Source organism: Sminthopsis crassicaudata, chromosome 2, assembly GCF_048593235.1.
Source record: "Sminthopsis crassicaudata isolate SCR6 chromosome 2, ASM4859323v1, whole genome shotgun sequence".
Taxonomy (NCBI): Eukaryota; Metazoa; Chordata; class Mammalia; order Dasyuromorphia; family Dasyuridae; genus Sminthopsis; species Sminthopsis crassicaudata.
This window is the reverse complement of record NC_133618.1, coordinates 47,317,977-47,342,570: the sequence shown is the minus strand read 5'-3', so window position 1 is coordinate 47,342,570 and position 24,594 is coordinate 47,317,977. Positions and strand designations below refer to the sequence as shown.

General features: G+C 37.5%; 1 protein-coding gene across 1 annotated transcript in view; it reads left to right on the top strand.

The window, feature by feature from the left end:
• Window positions 1-24,594, top strand: part of TANGO6 (transport and golgi organization 6 homolog) — a 190,183-nt gene that overhangs the window by 36,744 nt on the left and 128,845 nt on the right. Inside the window, 5 exon segments of the mRNA XM_074286127.1 lie at window positions 6,088-6,200; window positions 11,363-11,539; window positions 18,917-19,043; window positions 20,271-20,462; window positions 23,605-23,739. Coding sequence (XP_074142228.1) covers window positions 6,088-6,200; window positions 11,363-11,539; window positions 18,917-19,043; window positions 20,271-20,462; window positions 23,605-23,739 — 744 coding nt within the window.

Sequence of the window (24,594 nt, the reverse complement as noted above, 5' to 3'; positions counted from 1 at the left end):
CTTCCCCTACTCTCAAAAAAAAAAAAAAAAAAAAAAAAAGAAGAAGAAGAAGAGGCATTGTCTGCATTTTGTAAGCAGCAGCTATGAATATTATTGCAAATAGATTACTGCAACACAGATTTAAAAGGTAACTGAAAACAGGGAGAATCCCTTATACAAAATACCTGGCAAGTCATCCTCCAGTCTTTGCTAGCTGGACCTTCGATGAAGTTTTTCCTTCTATGAGTGATAACTCTTCCTTTTTTCACCTTATACCTATAGGTTCTTTGTGATCGCTGTTTCCTCACTAACTTTTCCATTAATAATTCATTCTAGAATTTTGCCAGGATTCAAAGTCAAACTTTCTGGCCTGTAATTTTTGCAGATACTAATCCTTGGTTTTCTTTACTAGCCTCAGTTCCTTCTACACCTTAATGTTCTTGAGATTTTCCTCATCCTGGTTTATGAATGAATAAATGAAAAAGCATTCATAAAAGAGCTTACTTTGTAAGAGTTTTTGGCTTTGTATCATGTTTTTATATTCATCTTCCATAATCTGTCTTTGATTTCATCATCTTTACATACATTTTTAAATTTAAAATTTGCCACAGTTTCCCCTGTATTCATATCAGTTTGGTTTTTAAAATTATTTTCAAAATTTTTTTATTAAACTTAAAAAACTCCAAAAAATAATTTTTCCATAGACTATACTGCAAAACATATAAAGAATTGTATATGAAACTGTGAATCTCTTTTTCATACTGCTTGCTTTTAAATAAATATATATTTATAAATATATGTATGTATATATTACATGCATATATATATATATACCAAATTCTACATTTTACTTTTAAAACTATCCTTGTTTGTGCTTCCTTCTGAACTCCATTCTCTTCTGTAATATAATTTCATTTTGTTATTTATTTATATATTATATTAAAGGCTGGGTTTCCTATCTCATCCAGGCTAGAAGTGTAGGGATACTCATGGGGCCCAACCTCAATCTCTGAATGCTGTGATTCCGATTTGGGCAGGGATGCTTCTCCTCAGGCATCTTGGGACACCTGATCAGCTTTGCCCACAAGTCCCTCACCTCCATGATCTGCCAGCCTTAGCCTCCTGGTACCTTGGCACCACTATTTCTGGCTTCTTAATACATTTAAATAATGTTTCAATGCCTTTCTTTTTGTTGTTGTTGTTGATACCAGTATTGTTAATTACCTTTCTCTACTCTTTTCTTTCCGATATAAAAGTCAGAAAGGGAAAAAAAAAATCCCTTCCAACCAGTAAGCACAACCAAGCAGAATGAATCTGTATGGGGGCTCTTTCCAAAAATCTATGCCCCTTCATCTTGAGAATGTCACCTCTCAATTAGGAGGTAGGCAGATGCTTCATTATACTAGGTCTCCTTGAGACATGCTGTTCATACTATTAACAAGAGTGCTACACACCTCTCAAATTGGTTAAGATGACAGGAAAGAGGGATGTTGGAAAACTGGGACACTGATACATTGTTGGTGGAGTTGTGAATGGATTCCGCCATTCTGGAGAACAATCTAGAACTATGTTCAAAAAGTTATCAAACTGTGCATATCTTTTGATCCAGCAGTGTTTCTATTGGCCCTATATCCCAAAGAGATCTTAAAGGAAGGAAAGAGACCCACATGTACAAAAATGTTTGTGGCAGCTTTCTTTTGTAATGGCAAGAAACTGGAAACAGTGGATTTTAGAGAGGCCTGGAGAGATTCAGAGGAACTGATGCTAAGTGAAATAAGCAGAACCAGGAGATCATTGTACACAACAACATCAGTATTATATGACTATTAAATCTGATGAACATGACTCTTTTTTTTTTAATTACAGCTTTTTATTTATCAGATATATGCATGGGTAATTTTACAGCATTGACAATTGCAAAACTTTTTGCTTCAGTTTTTCCCCTCCTTCTCCCCACCTCGTCCCCCTGATGGCAGGTTGACCAGTACATGTTAAATATATTAAATGAACACGACTCTTTCCAACAATGAGTTGATTGATGCCAGTTGATCTTGTGATGATGAGAGCCATCTACACCCAGAGAGTGTAATGTTCTCTCCAAAATGTAATGTTCTCTGTTGAGGTTTTCTTGGGGTCTCTGGGAGCAACCTTCGTTTCAGTTCAGAGTAATCACCACACAAGTGTAGCCAAGTGTTAAAGTCCAAATCCTTTATTATCTCCTTCAGAGTCTTGTCTCCTTCACTTGGGGCTCAGCAAGTTTTTCTGGAGCCTTTCCTCTCTCTTTGGTTTGAAGAGCTTGAGCTCACACCTGCCTTCTCTGGCTTCTGAATCTCCCCGACTCCAAAGGTTTGTGCTTCAGCCTCCAGCCAGCATAAAGGTGGATGATGGAATGAATCTGTCTCAGCCTCCCAGAGAGCTTCTAGTGCAGCTGTCCTTTCTGGCCCTGAGAGCTTCTTGCTTATATGCTGTACACTGAGTACAAACCATTCTTTGTTTTAGGATTAAATCAATGCTAAACTAGATTTAACCATTGTCTCCTCAATTCCACTTAGTACCTTGTTTCAAGTTCTGGCCCATAATATCTCCTTGTAGGATCAGATCAATCATACTGGACCATGCTAAATTAGATAACTATTGTCTCTATCAATTCCACTGACTTAAAACCTCATAAGAATCCTTTGTTTCAAGTTCAGAGTTCTGACCCATAACATCTCCTGTTTTCTTTTGTTTAGAACATAAGGTGGTCATGACCTCCCTGATTTCTCAAGGAGGTGACAACTCCCAAAGAAGAAGATGATCGTGCCTTCCCTGACTACTCAAAAAAAAAAGGGTGAAAAAACCATAAAAGGAGGTGATCATGCCCTTCCTAATGTTTCAGGAAGGGAGATGAAAACACCAAAGGAAATGGGAAATCAAATCAGATTAGTGGGTTTCTGAAGGGTCTCACTCTTAAAACAGGTACACATAAATCCATCAATATGGGAAGTACTACACATAATTACATAAATTACATAAGCACATAGTAACATAACATAGGCTAGTAGTAATGTAACAAATAACCTGAATCAACATGAGGAAATATACATGTCCATAAGTCCTAGAAATAGTCCAGAAAGAATCTATTGTCCACTACTTTATGTGCTAGGAATCCAATAATTCCTTCAAGTTTTGAAGTCCTGCAATAGTCTCATCTTGTATTAGGGAACTGAATGTGGATCACAACATAACATTTTCATTCTTTTTGTTGTTGTTCGCTTGCATTTTGTTTTCTTACTCATTTACTTTTCTTTTTGATCTGATTTTTAAAATACTTTATTTTGTTTTTATTATAACCTTTTATTGACAGTACATATGCATGGGTAATTTTTTACAACATTATCTCTTGCACTCATTTCTGTCCCGACTTTTCCCTTCCTTCCCTCCACCCCCACCCCTAGATGGCAGGCAGTCCTTGATATGTTAAATATTTTATAGTATATTCTAGATACAATATATGTGTGCAGAACCGAATTTTTTTTTTGTTGTTGTTGTTGGTGGTGGTGGTGGTGGTGTTGCACAGGAAGAATTGGATTCAAAAGGTAAAAATAACCTGGGAAGAAAAACAAAAATGCAAACAGTTCCCACTCATTTCTCAGTGTTCCTTCTCTGGGTGTAGCTGATTCTGTCCATCATTGATCAATTGGAACTGACTTAATTGATCTGATTTTTCTTATGCAGCAAGAGTATTGTATAAATGTTTACACATATTAGATTTAACATATATTAACACATATAGCATGTATTGGATTTCTTGAAATTTAGTATATTGGCTTTTAAAAAAAAATCTTGAAATGCAAATTAAGACAACTCTGAGATACCACTATACATCTCTCAGATTGATTAAGATGACAGGAAAAGATAATGATGAATGTTGGAGGGGCTGTGAGAAAACTGGGACATTAATACATTGTTGGTGGAGTTGTAAACAGATCCAACCATTCTGGAGAGCAACTTGGAACTGTGTTTCTATTGGGCTTATATCCCAAACATATCTTAAAAGAGGGAAAGGGACCTGTATGTGCAAGAAGGTTTGTGGTAGCCCTTTTTGTAGTGGCCAGAAACTAGAAACTGAGTGGATGTCTATCAGTTGGAGAATGGCTGAATCAGTTATGTTATATGAATGTTATGGAATACTATTGTTCTATAAGAAACGATCATCCGGGTGATTTCAGAGAGGCCTGGAGAGACTTACATGAACTGATGCTGAGTGAAATGAGCAGAACCAGGAGATCATTGTACATGGCAACAAGATCAATTCTGATGGACATGGCTCTCTTCAACAATGAAGTGATTCAAACGAGTCGCGATGATCTTGTGAAGAGAGCCATCTACACTGAGAAAGAGGAGTGGGAACTGAGTGTAGATCATAACATAGCATTTTCACTCTTTTTATTGTGGTTTGCTTGTATTTTCTTTTCTTTCTTCTTGTTATTTTTTAAACTTTTTGATCTGATTTTTCTTGTTTAGCAAGATAATTGTATAAACATGTATACCTATATTGGATTTAACATATTTTTTTTACCATGTTTAACATATATTGGATCACAAGCCATCTAGGGGAGGGGGGTGGGTTGAAGGGGAGGAAATTGGAACACAAGGTTTTTCAAGGGTCATTGGTGGAAAATTATCCTTTCATATGTTTTGAAAATAAAAAAAAAAGTAAAAAGAAATCTTAGTTTTCTGCTAGATTAGTGATTAAGTATCTCTCTTTGAGCTGTTTTCTAGGTAGATTATTGATATATCAGATACCTTACTTTTTTTTTTTAAGTTTAAAAAAACTTTTGATTTTGTTCTAATAATCCTTTCCATCTCCATGAATCATTGTTTAAGTTTGGACTCTTTTTAACTTTTAGAAAAACTTTCACTTGGGTTAGTTTTACCATTATCTTGTAAGCTGTTTATTTCTTTTCTAATGCTTTTCTCCTCAACTTTTATTTCATTTTTTATCTCTTGCTTCATTTTTTCCCCAAGGTATTTGCGTAGTGCTTGTAGAATATCTGTTTTTTGTTTTTTCCTTTAAATCTCTGCTTGTCATTGTTATGGAGATGTGGTCTCCTAATTTGGGTTTTTGAGGTATGTTTGGATCTCTTATAATTTTTTCTAGTAATTGCTATCTTTTTCTGTTTGCTCAACACTCTCACCTGAGTTCCTAAGTAAAGTCTTCCTTCCAGCTCTGTCCCCTCTAGACTTTTTGGGTGGGGTAGTTGGCCCTGCTTCATCTCCCCCTCAATCTCCTGGATTCCTACACAAACCCCACCTTGCTAGGAGAGGACGCTGGATCATCATAGTCCTGTATGGATTCTCAGAATAGATACTTTGGTGCCATTTTTTGCCAGGGCTACTACTGGTCCTGGTCACTTCCCCAGCACTTCCAAGGTCCCTATGACCAATCTTGGGTTTTTTGGGGGTGGGGAGGTAGTTCTCCACTCTTGAGCTGTGCAGGCTGTACACGTCTCTAGACCTTCTCTGATCATTATGGGAGGATGCTAAGTTGTTTGCCTGTGCTCTTGCTGGCACTGGTGGCCCTTTCTCATATTGCCTATGGCCTTCTGATTAACTTTTTTGTATAGTTCAGACTGGAAGTAGTTCTTACTCAGTAGTTAGTAATTGAATTTCCTGGGGAATCCATTCAGTTTACTGTGAATTTCTGGTTGTTGTTGTTGGTTTTTTTTTTTTTTTTTTTTTTTTTTTTCTGGATTAAGTATACAGGGAATAGAGTGATCTGGATTTACTGAGGCAGCTGTCTTGGGCAGATCGCATCAGTCTCCTTGGAGGAAAAGTTTACGGTAGAGAAAAGTTAATGAATTTATCATTTAAAAGTACTGATTTTACCCAACATTTCAAGGTTTTTTTCAAGGCGTTTATGTGATAGTACCCTATTCAGTTTCTATATGTTCAGTATCACATACAAGTCTGTGCCAGGCTTTCTGCTAGAGACACACATCAGGCTGCTGGGGCTGAAGTTTTGGGCTCTGGATTCCAGTGTTATGGAAGGTGCTGTTACACTCTGCAGAGATGGCTTCCCTCCTTTCCCAGCCGGTGTTCCATCTCACTGTCTTCTCTCCGTAGGTGTTTGTGGTTGGCAATGAACCTGGCACGGCCTTGCTGCAGTCCTTCCATCCAGATCTGGGGGTTGTTTTTTCTCTCTATTGCTTTACTCGGAAGAATGTATCTCCCTTAAGGTAAGAGTCTTTTTCAACCTGGGAAACGTCTCACTCTTACTCTGGGTGGTTCCCCTCTCTAGCTATTGCTGGCACTGTCTCTGTTGATATTAGGGGTATGTTCTGGAGAAGTCAGCCTGTAGCCGGCATCTTATCTGGGCCAAGCACTGTGCCAGGTGTGGGGGGAGCACAAAATAGCCCCCAGCCTGATGGGGGAGAACGAGGGGCAAACAACCATGTAGGCACAAGAAGAAGGCAAGGTAACTGGAAGATCAGCTTGGAGGGACAGCAGAGTGGGCCTGGGAGAACGGCCTGCTGTCCGAGCCTCAGAGGAAGCCGAGATGAGGAAGACAGGGGACAGTTAGTAAGTGGGGCTCGTGAGGCCAGGAGGCTGGTGCCACTGAATGGTGGAAGAGTCAGAATTCTGGAAAGGACTGGGAAGTGAATGTAAATTGTTAGCACTACTATCTTTCTACCCAGGTTACTTATACCTTTGGAATCTAATACTTAATGTGCAACAAGAAAATGGTATTTACACACATATATTGTATCTAGGTTATACTGTAACACATGTAAAATGTATGGGATTGCCTGTCATCTAGGAGAGGGAGGGGAAAATTTGGAAAAATGAATACAAGGGATAATGCTATAAAAATTACTCATGCATATATACTGTCAAAAAATTTATATAATTATAAAATTAAAAAATTAATTAATTAAAAAAAAAAAAAAGAATTCTGGAAAGAAGTTTGTATTTGAGCCTGGTGGTGTGGGCATGATGGGTCCCTGAGTGGGGATGATATAGTCATACCCATATAGGCCATTCTGGCCACTGTGTGGAGGGTAGACTGGACAACACGTCTTCCTGTCCATTTGAAGAAGGAGGGAATCACTCTCAGCTGGTTGGAAATTGTATGTGTTTATTCTTTGCTTTGCTAGCAGTGAGGTTTTGAGATAATAGTCCTCATAGGAAAGGGACTTGACATTTTCTCAGGTAAACTTGTCACTGTTTGACCATTGAGAAATATAGGAATTAAGTGTTTGGGAAGGAGGAAATAGAGGTTGGCTGATAGGGAGAAAAAACCTGATGGTAGAATTTGGTCATAACAGTGACAGTGTCTTATGTATAATGAAAGAAATACTTAAATGTCTATAAAGTGATCTTCTATAATGGAGTTTAAAGAGCTGTTCATCAAAGGAATTTCTCACTCATGCCCTTTTTGCTACAGAGGAAATTATATCAACTCATTTACTGCCAGCTTATTTAGCAATACTTGATTGTAAAGGCTGGCCAAAGTCTTATCATATGCTTTAGAAATTAGACTGTACAGCAGTATGTACTTAGGTTTCCTTTCTTCTCCTTCCATTTTCTGATATTCAAGTCTATTATTAACAACTTAGGCTTGTTTCATGCTTTATGGTGTATAAGACACTTCACATTATCAAAGCCCATCCTCACAGTAGTTAGATGGAGTGAGTATTATTATCATTTTAAGCTAGGCAAAGATGTTAAATGGTGTGTGCAAGGGTACATAGAAGGGCCAGATCTGGGACTTGACTTGGTGAAAGTACATAGGCAGAGCTGGGCTTAGAGGCCGAGGCTTGGGATACCATAGAGTGGTCACTAGTCCAGTATTCATCTCTCCTTTACTGGCTCCTCACCGTCACCACTCAGGACTTTTGTTTTACAAATTCTGGCAAGTTAGAAGATAAAAAAGCATAGGAAGTCAGGGATGCTAAAGTATCTTAGCCAACATCCTGGTATGCTCCTGCTTTTCAGGAATAACATCAGATTGGCCACAGAAAGTTAGCATTTTTGTCTGGTAACTTTGGTTTAAACTTGTTTTGAGAGGAGATGCTCTAGTATGTACCTTCCTATTTTTATCACTTTGATTGCTAGAATGTCATAAGAAAGAGAACCAGACTGGCCTGAATAGACCTCGTGTAAAAATGAAAATTGATTTTAATTCTATTTTTAAAGTTTAGGTAAGCTAGATTTAATATTCCTCTTTGCTGTAAGTTTTGTTCAGGTAACTTCAGGTCTCTTGTTTCACAGTTCTTCCCTTGGGATTTGTTTCTCCACCCTTGCAACTTCACCCACTACCTACATTCTGGGAAAAAGCCAACCTTAACCTAAATTGTTGTAGACTTGTCCCATCTCCCAAAGTGTTGTGGTCTTACTTTTGCCTGGTGATGTGAATCATATGTCTCATTTGTGGCTCAAGGGTTCTTAGAATGGGGAAAGTTAAGGGATGGTAATAGTAAACCAGGATCAGAGGGTTTTTACTCTCTAGCCATTCAGAAAAAGACATCCATGTAACTCAAAATTTTGCTCTATTTTCTTGTTTATTGCTATAAAATACCTTAGCATCCCTTACTTAGGGTCTCTGGTGTTATTGAGGTAGCCACTGACCCATTTTGGTGGTAAATTCATGCTCTTCTAGTAAATGGTAGTGCTCAAAACATTATTCCTCAACCTTTGTTTACAGCCAAGAACCTAGGTTTGACATTTACCAGCTATGAGATCTTGGGCCTGTCAAGCATAATCATAACTGATCTTTGTTGAGAGGAAAGGGCTTTATTAACCTCATAGTATTATACCTAAATGTTAAATTATATACTGGACTTTAAGCATCCATGAGGATAGGAAACCAGCTCACATATAAACTTTGAATCTCCTCCAATCCTAGCACAAACTCTAGCACATAATAGGTAGCTAATAAAATATTTGTTGAGTGACTGAGTGAATTTGGTTTCTGTTAGTATTTCCTCCCTCCTTTTTTATTGCTTTTTAATTCTTTTTTTTTTATGTTGCAATTAATCTGTGTTTTTATTTTAAATATCAGTTAAATTTTTTCTCCCTAACTGAAAATATAAAAAAAAAATTATTTTTAAACAAAATTATTCTACTCCTTCCACTTTCTCTTTTCCCTGCATTGAGCAAATCAATCAATCAGTCAGTCAGTCCCTCAATTCATACATGCATAGGCTGGCAAAACAAATTCCCATATTGGGGAAATGACTGTCTTCTTCTTCACTTTGTTTATCACTTCTCTGGCAGGAGAGGAATGATAGATTTCATCTTCAGACTTTGGAACTCATCATTTATCATTGCACTTATCAGAATTCTAAAGTCTTCAGAGTTGATTTTTCTCTATAATGTTATATAATTTTATAAATTGTTCTAGTTCCACTGACTTTGCTCTGCATCAGTTCATAAAGGTTTTCCCAGTCTTCCATGAAACCATTTCATCATTTCTTATGGCACAACATTTCATTTCATACACATTCCAGAATTTGTTTAGCCATAACTCAATAGGACAACCTTTTACTTTCTAATTTCTGGCTACTATGAAAAGAGCTGCCATAAATATATTGAAACCTATCAGTCCTTTTTTTCTTTTGGGGGGCCTCATAGTGGTATAGCTGGGTGAAAAGATAGTTCCTTTGCAATCCTGCTCTCTTAAATATTTGTTGTATTAATAGTAGGGAACTTTGCAGCATAATCATGATATTTCCTAATCACAAGAGTTATCCCATAGAAGTATGTAACTTTATTACAAATATTTCTTTCTTTCTTTCAGAGTTTCCTAATTATCCAAAATGTAAATATATCCACAATTTTACATGTGGGATTTGTGTTATAATATGAGGGATCAGTCAAGTGGAAAAGAATCACTTGCATTGCTTATACTGGTGGTAAAGTATTCACTTTTCTTACTTCTCTCCACCATTAGAATCCTTGCTTTCCTAAAAGATTGAGCTCAAACCCTACTTTGTAGGAGGCCTTACCTAATGGTCTAGAGTCATGGTACTGTGCCCAGCCTACTTTGTGGTGATCACCCAACTGTGAGAGAGAGAGAGGGTGTGTGTGTGTATGGGGTGGATTATGTATCATCTATGGGACATGTAAGTGCATACCTCTTTAATAAACCTCTGGGTACAGTGGAATCATCTTCTTTATGAAAGATGATCCCACTGTGCCCAGAGGTTTATCAAACTCTGCATACCCTTTGACCCAGTGTATTTTTACTGGGCCTCTATCCCAAAGAGATCTTACAGGAGGGAAAGGGATCCATATGTGCAAAAATGTTGTGGCAGCCCTCTTTGTAGTGGCCAGAAACTGGAAACTGAGTGGATGCCCATCAGCTGGAGAATGGCTGAGTAAGTTATGCTATGTGATTGTAATGGAATATTATTGTTCTGTAAGAAATGACCAACAGGATGAATACAGAGAGGCCTGGAGAGACTTAACATGAAATGATGCTAAGTGAAATGAGCAGAACCAGGAGATTATTGTGCACAGTAACGACCAAATTATACAATGATCAATTCTGATGGACGTGGCTCTTTTCAACAATGAGATAACTGATCCAGTGATCTTGTGATAAAGTGAGCCATCTACACCCAGAGAGAAGTCTGTGGAAATTGAGTATATCACAACATAGCATTTTCACTCTTTTTGCTTGTATTTTATTTCCTTTCTCATTTTTTTCCTTTTTTGACCTAATTTTGTGTGTGTGTGTGTGTGTGTGTGTGTGTGCAGTAAGGTAATTGGATTTAACATATTTTTAAGATATATTGGATTACTTGCCATCTAGGGGAGGGAGTAGAGGAAAGGGGAGAAGAATATGAAATATAAGGTTTTGCAAGAATCAATGTTGAAAAATTATCCATGCATATGTTTTGAAAATAAAAAGCTTTAATAAAAAAAAGATAATTCCACATCATAAATTGCATAACCAATATGTTTAACTAGTGGCTACTTCTCTATTAGGGTCCTCAATACTAATCTTCTGGCCTCCACACTGCTATTGCTTGCTTCTCACAGATAACTTTCATTTATCTTGCTATTTCATGTTACTTTCTCCATTTGATGTATATTGCTGGAGAGGAGGTTCTGCATTAGGTTATTTTAATTTTTTTTTTTTTTTTTTTACTTCTCTTTGCATTTTCAGCTCTGAGCCCAGGGCCAGTACTTGGTAGGTATTCATTAAATGTTGGTTGACTGATTTTCCTCCAGAATAGTCAGTTCTTCATTGGATGCTACAGGACCCCACAACTTGAGATTGATGAGCAGAGCAGCCCAGCTCAATGTTGTGGCCAATATTCTTCAGCTACATCAGCTTGTTTGCAGTACAGTGTGAGCAAAGAGGCTCATGCATCTCTATTGTTCCCACCAGGTCTTTCTGCCAAGAGATCTTGTTGTGGATGCTGGAGAAGCTGGAGAGAAAGGCCGCTCTTGCAACTCTGAAGGGACTGGCAGGTCTGGATAAGTCATTGCCTTTGCTCCATCCTCTGTGTGAATTCAGGGCTGCCAGTCAGGGTGGCACAATGGTGACTGTCAAAGAGACAAGCAGGTGAGTTCCCTCTTCCCCCTTCCTCTCTTCTGAAAGCTTGATTTAACCCATTCTTTGGCTTAGCCACTAAGCGGAGCCCATGGAAAGAAAAGCTTGAATGTTCTGTTCTCTGAAGTTATTGTTATCCACACAAAGTGATGTCTGAAATGTTAGCATTCAGAAAGCCTGGGTTAGGAGGCTTTTTTCTAGGAGCCAAGGGATTGGAGGCCCAGGGGGGCTAGAACCTTCTAGTTCTGCTGAGAGACAAACTCACCTCTTCCATATAGTCTTCTCACTCATGAATCACAGTGCTGACCTCAGCACTGCAGGAAATCAGATAATTCTCCCTGAAAATGACTCATATTCATTTGTTATATTTTTGAGTTTAGAGGAGAAAATTACAGGAGTCTCTTTTGCCTGGAATTTACCTAGTAAATCTGGAGCCACGGTGCTGTGCCTAGCCTAGTTTGTGGTGATCACCCAACTCTGTGTGTGTGTGTATGTGTGTGTGTGTGTGTGTGTGTGTGTGTGTGTGTGTGTGTGTGTGTGTGTTGGATCCTATAACTTCTGCATAACATGTTAAGTGTATATTCCTGTAAAATAGACACTTCTAGTTCAGAAATCATGTAAATATGTTTGACTAATGACTATACTGTGTTTGCTATCAGAGGCCTTCATCATAACCAACATGTTGGCATTTGTTGAATGAAACATTATGCTTATGCTCTTTTTCATTTAATGACATTTTAAAATACCATTTTAGTGTGAAGGATTTTTTTTTTTTTTTTTTGTAAATAAGTCAATGAACTGAGACCTAATCCTCAAATTGGCTAATTTTTGTTGAACATTATCAGGTTTTGTGATTTAAATGCACACACATATTCAAATATTTAAAGTTAAATACTTCAGATATTTATTTCAACAATTCTTTGAATAAACTGGGTATTTTACTTGATTTGATATGAGTTCTAAATACTGTGCTTTAAAAAATATATATATCCAAAACTCCAAGTGGTGATAGAATTCCACTGGTATTGATTGGAATAACTAGGTTCCCTTGCCGAAGGGAAAGAATTGAATGGGCAGCTATTTAAGAAATAGATTCCTCTTTTACCACTAGAGGGATATGTGAGGTTTTGTTTTGTTTTGTTATTTTTCTATTATTTATGTTTAAGAATGCTGCTATCTCTGCCACTAAGGATAACCCCTTTAGGGCATAATGCAGGCATATATATATATGTGTGTGTGTGTGTGTGTGTGTGTGTGTGTGTGTGTGTGTGTGTGTGTATTTATTATTATTATATCTTTTTATTTTCAAAATATATGCATGGGTAATTTTTTCAACATTGACCCTTGCAAAACTTTCAATTCCAAATTTTCCCTTCCTTCCCCCTACCTTCTTCCCTAGGTGACAGGTAATCCAATACATGTTAAATATGTATAATTATATGTTAAATCCAATATACATATCTATACAGTTATCTTGCTGCACAAGAAAAATCATATCTAGAAAGAAAAAAAAATGAGAAGGAAAACAAAAATGCAAGCAAACAATAACAGAAAAAGAGAAAATGCTATATTTTGGTCCACACTCAATTCCCATAGTCCTCTCTCTGGGTTTAGATGGCTCTCTTTATTACTGGACAATTGGAACTGATTTGAACCAATTCACTGTTGAAGAGAGCCATGTCCATCAGAATTGATCATCATATAACATTGTTGTTGCTGCTGTGTATCATCTCCTGGTTCTGCTCAATTCACTCAGCATCAGTTCATGCAAGTCTCTAGTCCTCTCTGAAACCATCATTTCTTTTTTTTTTTTCTTTTTTTTTGTTCATGTTAGTTATTTTTAATTAAAATAATATTTTCTTTACTTCTTTATGTACATGCTCTCTAATATTTGAGGTCCTCAGGATGATTGATATATCTTTCCTAAAATTTTTTTTTATTTATTAATAATTTTTTATTATATATATATTTTATAATATTATCCCTTGTATTCATTTTTCCAAATTACCCCCCCTCCCTCTATTCCCTCCCCCCGATGACAGGCAATCCCATACATTTTACATGTGTTACAATATAGTCTAGATACAATACATGTGTGTGAATATCATTTTCTTGTTGCACAATAAACTTTAGATTCCGAAGGTACATGTAACCTGGGCAGACAGATATTAGTGCTAACAATTTACATTCACTTCCCAATGTGAAACCATCATTTCTTATAGAACAATAATATTCCATAACATACATATACCACAATTTATTCAGCCATTCTCCAACTGATGGGCATCTACTCAGTCTCCAGTTTCTAGCCACTACAAAAAGAGCCACAAACATTTTTGCACATGTGGGTCCCTTTCCTTCCTTTAAGATCTCATTGGAATATAAGCCCAGTAGTAACACTGCTGGGTCAAAGGGTGTGCACAGTTTGATAACTTTTTGAGCATAGTTCCAAATCATTCTCCAGAATGGTTGGATTCATTCACAGTTCCACCAACAATGTATTAGTATCCCAGTTTTCCCACATCCCCTCCAACATTCGTCATTGTTTTTTCCTGTCATCATAGCCAATCTGAGAGAGGTGTGTAGTTGTATCTGGATTGTCTTAATTTGCATTTCTCTGGTCAATAGTGATTTGGAACATAAAAAGTGTTCAATTTCTTCATCTGAAAATTGTCTGTTCATCCTTTGACCATTTATAAATTGGAGAATGGTCTGATTTCTTATAAATTTGAGTCAATTCTCTGTATATCTTGGAAATGAGGCCTTTATCAGAACCTTTGAATGTAAAAATGTTTTCCCAGTTTATTACTTCCTTTCTAATCTTGTCTGCATTAGTTTTTTTTTTTTTGTACAAAAATTTTTTTAACTTAACATAATCAGAATTTTCTATTTTGTGATCAATAATGATCTCATTCTTTGGTCACAAATTCCTTCTTCCTCCATAGGTCCAAGAGGTAAACAAGCCTATGTTCTTCTAATTTATTTATAATCTCATTCTTTATGCCTAGATCATGAACCCATTTTAATTTTATCTTGGTGTACATTGTTAAGTGTGGGTCAATGCCTAATTTCTGCCATCCTAATTTCCAATTTTCCCAGCAGTTTTTGTCAAATAGTGAATCTTATCCCAAAAGCTTGGGTCTTTGGGTTTGTCAAATACTATATTACTATAGTTATTAACTATTTTGTCCTATGAATCTAACCTATTCCACTGATCAACTAGTCTATTTCTTAGCCAATACCAAATGGTTTTGATGACTGCTGCTTTATAATATAGTTTTAGATCAGGTAGAGCTAGGCCACCTTCATTTGATTTTTTTTTTTTTTTTCATTAGTTCCCTTGAAATTCTTGACCTTTTGTTCTTCCCGATGAATTTTGTTGTTATTTTTTATAGGTCAGTAAAATAGTTTCTTGGGAGTCTGATTAATATAGCACTAAATAAATAGATTAGTTTAGATAGTATTGTCATCTTTATTATATTCGCTCAACCTATCCAAGAGCACTTAATATTTTTCCAGTTGTTTAAATCTGACTTTATTTGTGTGGAAAGTGTTTTGTAGTTTTGCCAGGTATTTTAATAAGAAAGCAAAAGACAAATATATGGTATAGTTAATGTTAATAGTATCAGTGTGATAATAAAGAATTTATAAATAAAAATTTTATTTAAATAAACCAAAGAGAAAAACAGAACTGATTTTTTTTTTGGCTGTTTTATTTTTTGGAACAACACATATGCTAATCATTAGACTATTTAGCAGCCAAATATTAACCCAATAAAACATTATTACTCATCTGGTTACTATTATGCCTTTTATTTTAAATAAATATTTATTAAATTAATTTTTTATATTTCTGTCTCTTCCTAATGATGCCCACTCTTTCATAGAAACCTGTTCTGCGTTTCCAGTCCATAATCTTTTTCCTATGGAGAGGGAGGTCTATTCTATTCCCATTCTGTGATGTTAGGATTGGACACTTCATATGTTAGAGTGCCCGTGTCTTTAAATATTGTTTTCTTTTACATTTTATAGATCTTTTCATTGGTTTGCTTACTTTATTATTTGTCATCTTGTCTATATTCCTCATAGTCATTGCTGTTTGATTTAGGAATGTCATATACTGTAATTTGTTCAGCTGTTCCTTCAATCAATGGATACTCACTTTGCCTCTAGTTTTTTGCTACTAGAAACATCCTGCTACAAACATTTTTGCTCAAATACTTTGGAATATGTGTCCAATTATGTGTTAACTGGGTCAAGGAATAGATAATTTTATACTTAGATGTAAATAATGAGACCACTAGAGAGACATCTGGAAGAGTTTTAAATGCATTTCAATTTTTTCTTTGTTTCTTTTTGGTTTTTTAATAAGTTAGAGAAAATGTGAGTAATTAAAGAACTGTAGTTGATAAACTAATTCAAAAGCTAGATATCCAGATTACTCTAGATCTAGTCTTCTAAGTGGATTAAACATATTCATTGGGAAGTATGATATTGCTGACTGAAGAAAAATAGCTTAAAATCTTATCTTCTTCTATATTGAGTGTGTAACAGTTTCTCTTACATGTAACAGGATAAAATAGATGAAAATCCTGAATTAAATCATGCCTTAATTATGTGACTCTGACAGCCTTCCTTGATCAGTTATCAGCAAAACAGAGCTAATAATAGCACTTATTTCATGAGGCTATTGGGAGAATCAAATGAGATATTTGTAAAACATTTTTCATACCTTAAAGCTATATGTAAATATTAACTGTTGCTATTATTTACTTAATAAACTTGGAGAAAAAATCTTTCTTATAACTAGTTACTCATATGTCTCTATTATAAATCTCGAAAAGGATTAGGTAAATATGAAAGCTATCAAATATATACCTGGCTAACAATGAAATAATTGATTATTATTTATGATATTTTAATGGTGAAAAAAAATCTCAGCCCCTGTCAAGGCAAAGTATCACTATAAATTTTGACTTCTCTCTACTTCTAAAAATAGTCCCACAAATGTTTGGGATAATAAACAAAGGTGCGTTTTTTTGTTTGTTCTTACGTAACAGTAGTTTTTCCCCAATCACATGTAAAGATATTTTTCAATATTCATTTTTGTAAGAGTTTGTGTTCCAGATTTTTCTTCCTTCTTTCCTTCTCTTCTCTTTCTCCAAGATGGCAAGCAATATAATATAGGTTGTACATGTATAGTCATTTTAAACATATTTTCATATTTGTCATGTAGTAAAAGAAAAATCAGAACAAAAGGGAAAAACCATGAGAAAGAAAAAAGTGAAATATATGCTTCAAGCCACATTCAATCTCCATAGTTCTTTCTCTAAATGCAGGTAGTATTTTTCATCCCAAGTCTATGGATCACAGGCTCACTGTATTGCTGTGATCAGCTAAGTCTTTCACAATTGACCATCACATAGACTTGTTTTTTTGTACTATGTTCTCTTGGTTCTGCTCACTTCATTCAACATCAATTCATATAAGTCTTTCCAGGCTTTTCTGAAATCATCGTACTCATCATTTCTGATAGAACAATGATATTCCATTACATTCATATACCATAACTTATTCACTTATTCCCCAATTGGTGGGCATCTACTCACTTTCCAATTTCTTGCCACTCCCAAAAGAGCTGCTACAAGCATTTTTGCACATGTGGGTCCTTTTCTCTCTTTTATGATCTCTTTGGGATATAAATTATACATAGATTTTTTGCAAGAATCCTCTTCTTACTCCCTTATGAAAAGTTTGTAGGAGATTTGTGACAGAAATCATAGTGCTATTCCCAGGACCCTTTCCAAAATCTTTTGAATAATGGGCACAGTCTACCTACTTCCATTTTCCCTATTGTTTTATTAGGATTTTGTATTCACTTTCTAATCTTAACTGATCTTTTCACATTGCTAAACAAAAAGTATCTTTCCCACTTAAGACAGTTGGATTTTGGAGAGTTAGTAGTTGTAGATATGGACCAGTGTACCTCAGAGTGCTGATATTGGTAAACAATTGAGGGTCATAACAGTGAATATAATACCCATTCTCAGGAGCTGGGGGGTTTTGTGATCCCAGTTCAGGGTGAAAAATTCCCATTTCATCTTCTCAACTACTGGGAAAATAGTCACCTGGGAAAGTCACCGGATGGACCCCTCCTCTTGCCTGTCAGCTCTGTTGCAGTTTACATGTGGGCTATTACACAGGGACCCCCTTCCATTCCTATTTAAAGTGCCCCGTGGCAGCTCTCGAGGCTGAGTATTATGTACCTGATTTGCTCCAGCCCCAATATCACAAGCCTCCATTGAGGAGTTTTCTGACAGGTTGGGTAAGGAAAGATTTAGGATCTGTTAGACTGAGCAGGATGTCAGAGAGAGGTGATAAAAGATGGGGAGGAAGCAGTTCTCTTGGGAATAGGATAATTCCCCTAAAAACCCCTTTAATTTTTTTTTCCTTTGCATGCTCTTTAGCTGGGTCTCCTCTGTCTGTCTGATGGTCCTCTGATAACCCCTGGCAGCTTTACAGAGAAGGTTGAGCAAGCATCAGAGAAGGAGAGTAGGAAAAATCTTATGGGGACTTGATGTGCTTTGGGAAGAAAAAGCGTCTTCTCCCTTCCCTGGGGAGTACCCCGACTTTAGCTTCTGTTTCCTTCTACTCATTTTTGTTTGTTTCAGATTTTTATAGGAGGCTAGTCCAACACATTTCTCCTAGGAATGAAAGAGTAGGGACGTTAGAAAATAAGAAGTAAGGGGATTTAATGGATCTATCTGCTGGATTGATTCTTTTAGTTTTAAGGAAGTTAGGTGGGACAGTAGACTAAATCAGGGAGATTAAATCCAGCCATGTGCTTTTCCTAGATGTGTGTGTGACCCATGTTAAGTCATTTAAGGTCTGTCTCCCTCACTTTCCTAAACTGAAAAGTGGGGATCATGATAGCACCAACCTCATAGCGTTTTTGTGAGGATCACATGGGATTTTATATTGTGTGTGTGTGTGTGTGTGTGTGTATGTGTGTGTACACACATATATATTTATGTATATAGAGAGAAAGCAAACGACAAAGCTTTGCAGTCCTTAGGACAACATATAAATGCTATTGATAAATGGATGTGTATTTATTTAGGACACATGTATTATTTCTATAGATTTAAGCAAGTCATTATGTTTATAGGTCGGTAGTTTCATTATTGACAATTAATCGTTTAAATTTTCTCTTTGGGAAATAATTTTTATAGGTATGGTTCATTAGGTTATTGAAATTTTCCCCCAATTTGAAATCATTCTGGATGCTAATTGTGTATAGAAGTAAAGTGTTGCTTTAGACTGTGGGATTCTTTTTTAGAGTTCTGCCTGTAGGTAGTACTAATGCAGTAAATGTCTTCTGCCTTGCAGCGATGAGGATGAGGTTCTGTATCAGAAAGTGGTGTCCGAGCAGGACCAGGCGGAGTTTCTGGTGGAGCTGCTGTCTCAGTGTCAAGAGAGTGGCCTGGCCGGGGACTTCTTCATCTGCTGCTTGGAGGTAAGAGTCAGATGCACTATGGAGTGGCAGCGCCCAAGGAGCCCATCCCTGAGTGGAGCCCTGAGGCATCCCACAGGGGCCCTCCTTACGGGCTCCCTGCCCCACTACCAGAGCAGCTGGAGTAGGAAGCAGACCGGTGGCAGCCATATAGTTAGATGGGAAGGAGGAGGATCCTTCTTCAGCCCACAGAGGTCATCTGTAACTCTGCTTCTTTCCACAATAGGCTCAGCACTCATTTTAGAACTGAACCCGATCCTGTCTGGCACAGGGTTAATATTCACTCTGGGTGGATAGAAAAGACCTTTCCAAAGACAGTAAGAATTTTGCAGTTATTTTATTTTTTAATTTTCATTTTTTTTAAATGAAGTTTTTTATTTTTAAACATATGCAAGGATAATTTTTTTCAACATTGATCCTTGAAAAATCTTGTGTGCTTTTGCAGTTATTGAGTCTGTTGTTTTGTCAGGGAGGAGCCCTAGAACCTAGCGCTCTTGTGTCCACTTAGAAGCTTTGCCATGCGTGCTCCTCAGAGGGATTCAAGGCTGCTGTCCCTTTCTTCATCTTCCCTGCGTTCTTGTGCCCTGAGGTCTTCCGTAGCTGGGGGATGCTTCCATAGCTGTCTTCCTGCTCTCCCTTTCCCTGTCCTGTGGGAGGAAGACATAGTGCTCCTGGAGCATCCGTGGGGAGAAGAAGGTTGGAGCGACAGGAGGTGGGATCCCCTCTGATGTGACATTGCTTCAGTTACACAGGATTCCCCTCATGAGCATGGGAGGCACCTCACCTCCTGCATCTTCTCAGCCATCGATTTTATTTCATCCCAGGGACTTTGTTCTGAGCCCTTTAATCTCAATTGTGCCTTAGATGACCTGGAGTTTAAGGTTTTGCCCCTTCCAGGCAATGGGCATCTTGAGAAACCTGAAGGAATGAATGCCTAGCGTCAGACATGTAGGCCCCTGAGACCTTTTGTGTTGGTTTTGTCTCAGAGCCCTGGCAGATGTGGTATCTCCTAATAGCTGGCTAGGGATGGAGGGAGCATGATAGCAAAGATTCTTGAGAGAGTCCTGGGCAGTAAGTGCTAGATACCACAGCACTGATCTGTTAAGCAATAATGGAGCTGTAGGCATAATGATGAGAACGAATTCACTCAGATTTCAGAGGTCTGAGTCTCTGAAATTCTTGTTTCCATCAGCTTTTTGGGCCACTTTTTGTCTTGCTCTGCTCTTCCAGGAGCTGACACATGTAGCAGTGGAGAATGAAGCCAAACCTCCCTCTGAGCCCTTCTCCCACAGAAGCCTCTTGGCCTTGGAAGAGTACCAGAGGGCTCTGGTTGAAGAGCAGGAAAAGAAGCTGCTGACCTTGCAGGTGGTGGCCGTTCTGTGTGAGAGGATGTCCGAGACGGTCTTTACCAGCATCACCCAGGTCAGTCAGGCCTGGGCCCGGCTGCCCATTGTCAGGCCAGAGGAGCACACTCAGCTGCCCCTAGGCTGGCTTGTTGGGAAAAGAGTCCTGGAGGGGACAGGGAAGTGTCAGAAATGCTTGTCACTGATGGCCTTTCCTCTTCTCTCAGAGGAGTAAATGATTCTGGCAGCTAACCATGTAATAGGCTTGCTGTTAGGATAGTGTTTTGTAAAGCCACCAAACAACATATAAATGTGGGAAATTATTACTCCTAAGCATGTTCTAGAAAATCTGATTTCTCATTATCACTAATGACAATAACAGTTCTTTAGATTTTTAAATAACTTTTCCTCTTCACATTATGCTCATTTAATTTTTATCTCCACTTACTCCTAGGATATTTGAAAATGTTCTAAGGAAACATTTGCTTTGCAAATTAATACTATAAGAAGTTTACCAATTCAAATCTATATTTCTAGGCATATAGGAAGTTTTGGGAGCATAGTTAGCCAGTTCTTAGAAGAGATGAGATCTTGGGAGGGTAACAAGAAAAAATGCTATTCCATACTTTATCCAATGGTTGAAAGGTCTAGAAACTGTCATTATATCTCTAATGTAAATATGCAATTCTCACCACTATCACAGTAAGACAATAATGTAGACTTAAAAATAAGGCACAATTAATAATGTAACAAATACTCACAAAATACTAGCTAAAATGCAGGAATGTAGACTGGAAAGCTTATGTAGTCTTGGGCTACATCATGAGAGGCAAAGTATTCAGAGTGAGGGAAGGAACAGATTTTGGTATTGTGCCCAGTCCTGGGGATCACATTTGAGGGAGGACATGGATCATCTAGAGAGGATCTAAAGGAGGGCCTGTGGTATGATGGCAGGACTCAGAGCTGGGCCATAGGAGGGAATTGAAGGAGTTGGGGTGGGAAGGGACATAAGGTCTCTTGCCAGGTTTTTGGAGGGCTCTCAAGAGAGCCCATTTTGGATTGAGAACCAAGAGTAATGAGTGGAAGTTGCAAAGAGGCATCTCTTGGCCTGAGCCATGGAACATTGTTGTGCATAAGGTGTCCAGCAGTGGACCTGTTACAGGCCCTTCTTGTTCAGAGAAGCATCATCCTCAGCAATGACCTTGGAGGTTCTTTAAAACTGATGGGTCTGGGATAAATTAAGGACCAGAATGAACTGTATGGCCTTGCATGTAACTTGAAAATTTTGAAATCCCAGTTTTATCTACCAGGCAGCATTCTATTATGTTTCCTGATAAAAAAATTTGTATTCACCCATCAACTCTTATACCTTCTACCTCTCTAAAAACAATAATATTGATGGCTGCTTCTCCAACATTCGTTCTCTGAATTAACTCATCCTTAACTCATCCTCCCCCCAGATGATTTTTCCCTACTGTATTGACATGAACTCTCTAGAGGTTTTATTACCCAAACCAAAGATCTTTGCTTCAGAGTATTTCTGGAAATGGAAATAGTATAGTGCTGCTATAACCTGATCTTATACCTTCATCCATAACACTTTATAAAAGGATAGTGACAATAGGATAACAGTAAAGGGCAAGACACCTTTCTTTTTCCTCATACCAGCCTTTTGTAATACATGCAAGACACCGTCCTGTCCTGGCTCCTCCTGATGGGACCCCCATGCCTCCTCATGTCCCTGCCTGCTGCGAGGTGGGACTCCCAGGGCTTCAGAGGATGAAACTATCACTACCTGCCTCTGGATTGGACTTCAAGGGAGGAATGCAAGCAGTCTCATCACATGTCCCCTCAGTGGTTCTCTGGCCAGCGACTGATACTCTGTTGGACTCTCTCCTCAAGGTTTAGCATCCCCACAACTTTAGATTCTCCTTGTCACAGAATCTCTGAACCCCAGGATGTGGAAGCATAAATCCTGCTTCCCTCCTCTAACATTTCCTTCCTCCTATTCAGCTCATTCCTCAACCATCGCCTAGTGCCCCATTTCAGATCTATCTGCTTTCCTGCCTGCTCCATAATTATCAAGTTTTCTTTTATGTTAAACCTCTTCCTTTCTCACTTCTATGGATCCATCTTCTTGTATTCACAGAGGCCTGGCTCCCTCCTGATTACACGGCTTCCTTTAACATTCTTTTCTATACTATCCATATTCTTATGAGTCCCCTGATTCAGTGGTCATCATGGGGGAATGAGCATGCTCCATGTTCCCATGTCCTTTCCAGATTCTCGCTCTACACATACTCAACATCATCTCTCCTTCTTGAAGTTCCCATTATTCAAATTTATTACCCAGTTCATATCCAGATGGCCATTATTCAGCCACCTCTAGAATATCCTCTCTTCTTGTAGTCAGTGAGTATAGTGTCTGGCTCAGTATTTTTCTCCTCCCCAATTCCTGACTTCTTTGTAGGGGACTTCTTCAATATCCCTACTTTTCAATTATTTAGTTTCCTCATTCCTATTCTCACCTATTTCCAAGTTAACAAATTTAGTTCCTTTATCTGTTTGGAGGTAAAGGAAATAACAAAACTAACCAGTTGGATCTTTCCTCCAGTGGTTTATGTTCTTGGGTTTATCTAATACTGGTCTACTGTGTTTGATTGCTTATTTTTAAAAAAAGTTATTAATCTTTTGTTTTATACCTTGAAGGCTGTAGGGTACACACAAACTTGTGAAAGGGATTTTATGTTGATTCTTTGTCTTGAAACCCTTTCAAACAAACTTGAAAGGGGTTTTGCTAATAAGGTTTATAATGTTTGACATCTCCCGAGACAAGGAGCTTTTTTGGTCTTTTACTTGAAATGTCTTGCTAAAATTGACTAGGCAACAAAGGTGATAATTGCTCTGTATATTAAATTCAAAGTGTTACATAAAAATAAGATATTGCTGTCATGTCTTCTGATATTTTGCAACCCAGGGGCATTTTATAATAACTGTTGTTCTATACTCTAGTAACACAGTTCCTGGTCTGGAATAATTGCTTAATAAATACTTGTTGACTTGACTTCTTACTTCCTTCTGCTCGATAGTTCATTGTCTACTCCTGCAAAATATTTTTTGCTTAAAGGCAGTTAATAGATTTATAGCTGCCTTTTTTTAACTAGAGTTTCAGGAATATTTTTGTAACCTGCCAGTGATTTTAAATTTCTTTTCTATGGCAGGTGGTGGAATTTGTCGCAGCAACACTGAAAAGAGCATGTCTCAGCTTAACCCAAGAGCTAGAGAGTACTGTGGAAGCACAGACTTTGAGTATGTCAATGGGACTGGTGGCTGCCATTTTGGGAGGAGCTGTTCAGGTAAGTTGTATAAATTAGGATAGCTTTATTAGGAGGTAAAATGGGAGAAAATAAAGATATGACTTACTTCCCTACCTTCATTTGAAATGGGAATGAACATTTTAAGGAGCATTCTTTATGACTTGGGTGAACAATCCTGCCTCAGAAGGATTTCCCACAGATTAAGAGAGTAGGAAATTCCTCCTATTTCTTGGGGACTTCATTTGATCTCAAACTTCTACCTAAAGGGAACAGAACAACTGGAAGTACAAAGACTGGGGGGTTGGATCTGGGATAAGACATTCTTGGCTTATGTAAAATAATTTTACTTTGCAGCCTCAGTTTCTTCAGTTGTTAAGAGACAAGTTGAAATTATAGATTACATCAGGAAAATTTGGGCTAAGTTCCTGCCAATCTCATATCCTGTCATTACTTGACTATTCCAGTAGAGGTAGTTTCCTTATTTCGGTGATAACAGTGAAATCTTAGAGCCAGGTTCTACCTTTTCCCTGAAATAGGAATAATAATACCTGTGTTTCCTGGAATTGTGATGAGGAAAGCAGTTGTTGGTTTTCTTGTTTTGGATTTTCTTTTAAAGTTTATTTTCAGTTCCAAATTTTCTTTCTTCCTCCCTTCCCCCTCCCCCAGCCCTTTCAGAAGACAAGCAATATGATACCTATTATATATATGAATTAATACAAAACATACTTCCACATTAGTCTTGTTGTAGGAGAAAAAAAGGAAGAAAAATAAATGAAAAAAATATGTAGTTCTGTTTCATTTAAACTTTTATCAATTCTTCCTCTGGGGATAGATAACATTCTTCATCATGAATTCTTTGGAATTGTCTTGGATCATTGTTTTGATCAAAGTAGC